General features: G+C 44.9%; 1 protein-coding gene across 1 annotated transcript in view; it reads left to right on the top strand.

Moving 5' to 3' along the window:
• The first annotated feature begins 7,144 nt into the window (after window positions 1-7,144).
• The window catches only part of dll4 (delta-like 4 (Drosophila)), a 31,076-nt gene continuing 30,668 nt past the window's right edge, over window positions 7,145-7,552 (top strand). The window contains exon 1 of the mRNA XM_043698311.1: window positions 7,145-7,485. Coding sequence (XP_043554246.1) covers window positions 7,432-7,485 — 54 coding nt within the window. The 5' untranslated portion in view covers window positions 7,145-7,431. The remainder of the gene's footprint in view (window positions 7,486-7,552) is intronic.

The following is a 7,552-nucleotide window of genomic DNA, read 5'->3' as shown; positions in this document are numbered from 1 at the left end:
CTTCACACTACAGCAATTAGTCTACACTCTATTTAGTCGGAATGTTCCCCAACCAGAAACCATGGATGAACCAGGAGATCCACTCCCTACTGAAGACCTCATCTGAGGTGTGCAAGTCAGGCAACATTGACCTGTACAGAAAATCCACGTACGACCTTCATAAAGGCCATCAGAGACTCCAAGAAGCAATACCAAACTAATCATGAGCCCCAGACCAACCAAATGGATACTTGTCATTTATGGCAAGGCTTACATAACATAATGGGCTACAAAGTGAAGTCAAACAAAATCGTGGGAAACAATACATCCCTACCAATGAGCTCAATGCATTCTCTGCTCACTTTGAACAGAAGGTCAGTGAAACGATGTCACCTATCCCAACAGCCTTAGAAGTACCTGTACCCATGGTCACCACCACAGACATTAGATTGGTCTTCTTGAGAGTGAACCCATGGAAAGCAACTGGGCCAGATGGAATCCTGGCTATGTACTCAGATCATGCGCGGACCAGCTGGTGGGAGTATTCGCTGACACCTTTAACCTCTCGTTATACAATCTGAAGTCCCAACCTGCTTCAAGAAGTAGACTATCATCCCAGTGCCAAAGGAAAATCATGCAGTGTGCCTGAATGATTACCGCCTAGTGGTTCTGACCTCCATAGCTACAAAGTGCTTTGAGAGGTTAGTCATGGCTCACATCAACTCCAGCCTGCCAGATTGCCTTGATCCTTTGCAGTTCGCCTACCAGCACAACAGGTTCACAGCAGACCACGTCTCTCTGGCCCTACACTCATCTCTGGATCATCTGGATAATCAGGCTCCTACTTATTGACTACAGTTCTGCCTTCAACACATAATTCCATACAAACTAACTTCTAAACTCTGAGACTTAGGTCTTGGCTCCCCACTCTATAACTGGATCCTTGACTTCCTGACCCACAGACTGCAATCAGTAAGAGTAGGTGACAACACCTCCTCCACCATAGTCCTCAACACCTATGCCCCATAAGGCTGTGTACTCAGGCCCCTACTATACTCTTTATACACTCACAACTGTTTGGCCAAATCCCACCCCAACTCCATTTACAGGTTTGCTGATGACACTATTGTTGTAGGTTGAATTTGAAACAGTGATGAGACGTTGTACAGGAAAGTGGTTGAGTGCATCGCGGCACGGTGTAAAGACAACAATCCCTCCATCAACATCAGCAAAACAAAGGAGCTGATCATTGACTTCAGTAAGCAGAGTGGAGGGCACGCTCTGGGCCCCATGTCAATACACCGGTCAATAAAGCACAACAACACCTCTACTTTATCAGGAGGCTAAGGAAATTCGGTGTGTTCACAAAGACTGTTACCAATTTTTATAGATGCACCACAGAGAGCATGCTATCTGGATGCAACATAGCTTGGTATGGACAACAGCTTTACCCAAGACCCCAAGAAACTACAGAGTTGTGAATACAACCCAGTCCAATCACACAAACCAGCCTCCCATCCATTGACTCCACCTATACCTCCCGCTGCCTTGAGAAAGTAACTAACATAATCAAAGAACCCTCTCAGCTCTTCCAGCAGGCAGAAGATATAACAATTTGAATACACGTACAAAGAGTTTCAAGAACAGCCTCTTCCCTGCTGTTATCACCCTTTTGAATGGACATCTCAAATGTTAGTTCTGATCTCTCTCTCTGCACCTTGTCTGTGGTTGTAACCCTGTATTCTTCACTCTGATGCTTTTTCTATGGTACGATTCTGCCTGTACAGTACACAAAACAACACTTATCACTGGATTTCAGTACATGTGACAACAATAAATCTATCAATCAATCAACCCTACAGCAAACAGCCTAAATAAGATCACACTGCAGCAATCAGTCTACAGTCTATGTAAAAACCACATGACAGCAAGCAGTTGATATAAATACCACACCAGAACAATCAATCTGCAATCTATATAGATCACATATGACAGCAATCCGTCTGCATTCTGTAAAATGCTGCACTACAGCTATCGGTTACAAGTCCACTCAAATCCCACACAACAACCATCAGTCTACCATCTACTTAAAACATGGCACAGCTATCAGTCTGCAGTCTATAAACACCACCCAACACCTGCAGTCCTCAGCTTGTATAAACTCAACACTACAGCAATTTGGTCTACAGTCTTTTTAAACACCAGACGAGTGCATTGAGTCTATTTGCACTACACCGATCAGTCTACAGTCTTTATAAACTCCACACTGCAGCAATCACAAAAAATCTATATAAACTCAATACTACAGAAACAGCCTACCATCTATGTAAACACTACAGTACAACAATCAGTCTAGAAAATCTATTTAAGCACAACACTACAACAATCAGTCTAAAGTTCAAATAAACCCTACACACTTAACAATCAGTTTACAGCAACTGTAAGTTCCATTCTACAGCAATCAGTCTATAGTCGATTCAAACTCACACTACAGTTATCAGTCCACAGTCTATTTAAACACCACACTGCAGCAAAAAGTCCAGTCTATTTAAATCCCACACTACAGCAATAAATCTACAGTCTATATAAACTCCACATGACTTCAAGCAGTTCATATAAGGACCACAATGCAACTATCAGTCTACAGTCCATATAGACTACATACTACAGCAATCAGTCTGCAGTCTATATAAATGCCACACTACAGCTATCAGTCCACAGTCGATTCAAACCCCACACTACAGCAAACAGTCTACAATATAAATAAACACTGTGCAACATCAATCGGCCCACAGTCCGTATAAGCACTACACTTCAGCAATCAGTCTGCTGTCTACATAAACTGTAACAACACCAATCAGCCTACAGAGTACATATACAGCCCACACTGCAGCAAACAGTCTACAGTCTATGTAAACATGATACTACATCTTCGTGTTAATCTGATGTTGTTGTCCTTGAACACCTTTTTTCTCAGACAGCCAAAGGCTATGCTAGCAACACTGGAGATGGCACTGGACCTCTTCATCAATAACTGTTTTGGTTGACAGGACACTGTTAAGGTATTGGAAGTGGCCAACTTTCTCTAAGCCCTCTCCATGGACCTTGATGATCGGCGGTTCACTCTGCAATGCAAGGCCAGGTTAGTGGAAGACCTTCGAGGAGAAAGTGAGGTCTGCAGATGCTGGAGATCAGAGCTGAAAATGTGTTGCTGGTAAAGCACAGCAGGTCAGGCAGCATCCAAGGAACAGGAGAATCGACGTTTCGGGCATAAGCCCTTCATCAGGATTCCTGATGAAGGGCTTATGCCCGAAACGTCAATTCTCCTGTTCCTTGGATGCTGCCTGACCTGCTGTGCTTTACCAGCAACACATTTTCAGCAGTGGAAGACCTTCATCTTGCGAATGTACAGGGTGAGACGTATGCTCTCATATGCCTCTGTAAAGGTGCTGACAATGTACTGGAGTTCATCCTCTGAGTTTGCAAATACACGAGCATCATGCACATGCTGCAGCTCAATGGCACTGGTTGGGGTGACATTGGTTTTGGCTTGAAAGTGGCAGAGGTTGAATAATTTCCCATTGGTTCTGTAAGTTAGCTCCATTCCAGCAGGGAGCTTGTCAGCAGTGAGATGAAGCGTCACAGTGAGGTAGATCAAGAACAGCGTTGGGGCATTGACACAGCCCTCCTTGACACCAGTCTGAACTAAGAATAGAAATGGCTCTGGAGTAACGGTCCAGCTATAACACCACAAAGCCATCACCTTCCCTACAGCTCCCTGACTGAAGATGGCAAATTGTGTGTATTGATCTGTTCATCTCATAGTATCAGAAAACACGTCTTCACACAGTGAGGGTCTGGAATGCACCATCTGAAAATGTGATGGAGGCAGGTTCAATTGAGACATTCAAGAGGTCATTGGATGTTTGCTTGCACAGTAACAATATGCAACGGTATGGGAAAAGGCAGGAGAATAGCACAATGATGTGATTATTCAGAGATATGATGGGCTGAATTGCCATCTTTCTGCATCTTATCAATCCTATCATTCTGTTATTGCATCCAACAATGATGCAGGGACCAGGAACTGTGATAGATAACAGGACTGTGAACTGACAAATGCATCAAAATGGATGGACTGACCCATACTATCTATATTAATCTCCCCATCACCATTGAAAAGGGAATCTCCCTTCACCTTACACTATGTAGCATATTTAAAAGCTATCCGATAAGGTGCCACGTTAAGGGTTATTACAGATGATGGCATTGGAGGTGGTATATCATCAGGACAGATAGCAGGTTAACTGACTGGAATCAGAGAATTGGGATTGAATAGCGCATTTACATGTTGGCAAACAGTAACCAGCAGAATGTGACAGTGCTGGAGTGCTTTACAATCTGTATTAATGACTTGGATGAGGGAGCAGAGTATATTGTAGACAGATGTGCTGACAATACAAAGAGATGTAGGAAAACAAGCTGTGGGGAGAACACAGAGGGATAGCAGGGAGAGAGACTGAGTGAGCAAAAATGTGGCAGACGCTGTATAATGTGGAAAAAAGTCATCTAGTCCACTTTAGCAGAAAATGTATAAAATCAGAATGCAACTTAAATGAAGAAAGACTGCAGAGAGCATCTGGGTATGTGAATCACACAACGTTAACATACAGGAACAGCAAGTAATTAGTAACTCAAATAGAATGTTTTTTTAACAAGCAAGCTGGAGTATAAACCAAAAGAGAAAATGCTGGAAAATCCCAGCAGGTCTGGCAGCATCTGTAAGGAGAGAAAAGAGCTGACATTTCAAATCGAACTGACCTTCTGTCAAAAATAAAAAGAGGGAGAAATAGGGAGGTATTTATACTTTGTAGATGGAGTATAAATGTAGGAAAGTATGGCACATTGCTGAGATCATACCTAGAGTACCGAAATCAGTTTTGATCTGTAGGTTGACCCACAATGCCCTTAGGGAGGGAATTCCAGGATTTTGACCCAGCTGCAGTGAAGGAACAGCAGTATATTTCCAATTTAGGATGGTGAGTCGCTTGGAGGGCAATCTGCATGTGATGGTGTTCTCATGTATCTGCTGCCCTTGAGCTTTTAGATGGAAGTGGTCATGGGTTTGGATGGTGCTTTCTAAGGATCTTTGGTGAATTTCTACAGTGCGGCTTGTAGATGGTACACACTGCTGCTACTGAGCATCAGTAGGGGAGGGAGTGGATGCTTGTGGCTGTAATGCTAATCGAGAGAGCTACTTTGTCCTGGTTGGTATCAAGTTTCTTGAGTGTCGTTGGAGTTGCACCCATCCAAGTAAGTGGGGAATACTCCATCACACTCCTGACTTGTACCTTGTAGATGGTGAACAGGCTTTTGGGAGTCAGGAGTTGAGTTACTCGCTGCAGTATTCTTAGCTTCTGACCTGCTCTGTTGGCCTTCTATTTATGTTTAAATGTGGCTGATCAATAGACAGGTTTTTGATCTTACAAGGGAGCCAAAGGTTATGGGGTTGGAGCTGGGGTGGAGGGTCAGTCGGGAAAGTGGCGTCAAGGAAGCCATCAGATCAGCCTTGACCTTATTGAATGCTGGAATGGGCTTGAGGGGCCAATTGGCCTACTCCTGCTCCTGTTTCTCATGTTCTGATGAGGTGAAGGAGACACACATGGCTCTGAAGTCAGTGCAAGAGCAAATGGTGTCCTTAATGCCTCAGAGTAAATACCCAGCATCCTCTCCAATGCCAACCATTCCCAGTGGAACTGTCAGTGACAAGGTCACAACCCACCCGAGGGCGTGGGGGGTGGGGGGGCAGCTAAGCGTAGTGTGCATCTTCACCCAACCTCAGAATCCGAACTCTCACTGCACAGACAGAAATAAACCTGGTGTCAGACACTGAGGTAGGTTGGGATTCAGAGATGTGTGTGGACGTGTGTGCTTGCATGTGTGTGTGTATGTGGGGTGGCAATTTGGGGGAGGTTCACAAATACTCCAAGAGGCAAAAGAAATCTGAGCAATTGTGCATTATTTCACCAGAATACTGCGTGCAGTTCTGGTCTGCCTCCTATCGGAAGGATGTTGTGAAACTTGAAAGGGTTCAGAAAAGATTTACAAGGATGTTGTCAGGGTTGGAGGATTTGAGCTATAGGGAGAGGCTGAATAGGCTGGGGCTGTTTTCGCTGGACTATTGGGGGCTGAGGGGTGACCTTATAGAGGTTTATAAAATCATGAGGGGCATGGATAGGATAAATAGACAAACTCTTTTCACTGGGGTGGGGGAGTCCAGAACTAGAGGGCATAGGTTTAGGATGAGAGGGGAAAGATATAAAAAAGACCTAAGGGACAACTTTTTCACACAGAGGGTGGTATGTATATGGAATGAGCTGCCAGAGGAAGTGGGTGAAGGCTGGTACAATTACAACATTTAAAAGTCATCTGGATAGGTATATGAATAGGAAAGGTTTGGAGAGATATGGGCCAAGTGCTGGCTAGATTAGGTTAGAATGTCTGGTCAGCATGGACAAGGTGGACCGAAGGGTCTTTTTCTGTGCTGTACATCTCTATGACTCTATAAGTATCGAAATGTAGCCCCATGGTTGAACTGTTGTGATAAAGTGATAGGAGCTGGGGTTCAAATCCCACCTACTCTCATCTTAATCTGAGGATATTTTTTAAAATAAGATCAATTGGCTAAATTAAGATCTCTTAGAATGAGCTAAACTCTTGTGGGGAGACTATTGTGTTGGTGGTTTAAAACAAAACTCTCTCTGAACTTGATATTATCATTAATGAATGACATTCTGAGCATGGGGAAGGTCTTAGTGACCTTACTAGAGTTAGCAGGTAGCAGGTAGTTTTATTCTCTAAAGGTGAATGGGGAATGATTGTTTTTAAAAATGGATAGTTCTGGCCACAGGGAGAACCAGGCACTGGAGCTGTGAGTGATTCGGGGGGTGTAGGCAGTCGATGAAGAGTTGATAAAGGAAATGGAGTGAGTGAAAACGCAAGTGTGAGAGTAGAAACAAGGGTAAGAAGCGAGGCAGTGAGCGGCAGGCTACTTAATCCATGCAGCCGGAGATGCTCCTCTCGCTTTGATTGACAGCTTAGCTAATTGAGCCTCTCTATTTAAACGGAGTCCGAGCTGTGCAGGCGCACAGAAGTGTCAGAGAGACAGGAACACACACACACATATACTGTACACACAGCCACATAAACCAGAGAGGAACCGAGCCCAGTGCCCGGTCCCGGAGCCCCGAGTGGAGGGGAACCTACTGAAGCAGCACTCGGACACCGGATTGACACCTGGTTTCTCGCTCCACCGGCGGGGATTATTTTTGGGGGCAGAAAGGAGCCCCGTTTCCTCGGATTTGTTTCCCCCGTTTCTTTGGGAACCTGTCGCTGGGAGCCGGGCACAAGCGGCAGGAGCAGAGCGGCTTTGGGACAGTGTTACGGCCGGCGATGGCAACCTTTCCCAGCATTGGCACCGCGCTCTTCCTGCTGTTAGTTCCCCAGGTAACTCCGCCACTTACCCCCCCCCCATTTAACCCCCTCCCCCCCCCACCCCCCACTTCCTGAGAGC

The sequence above is a fragment of the Chiloscyllium plagiosum genome, chromosome 10 (genome assembly GCF_004010195.1).
Source record: "Chiloscyllium plagiosum isolate BGI_BamShark_2017 chromosome 10, ASM401019v2, whole genome shotgun sequence".
NCBI classification, from domain to species: domain Eukaryota; kingdom Metazoa; phylum Chordata; class Chondrichthyes; order Orectolobiformes; family Hemiscylliidae; genus Chiloscyllium; species Chiloscyllium plagiosum.
Note: the sequence above shows the minus strand (reverse complement) of the source record. Positions and strands in the feature narration are given on the sequence as shown.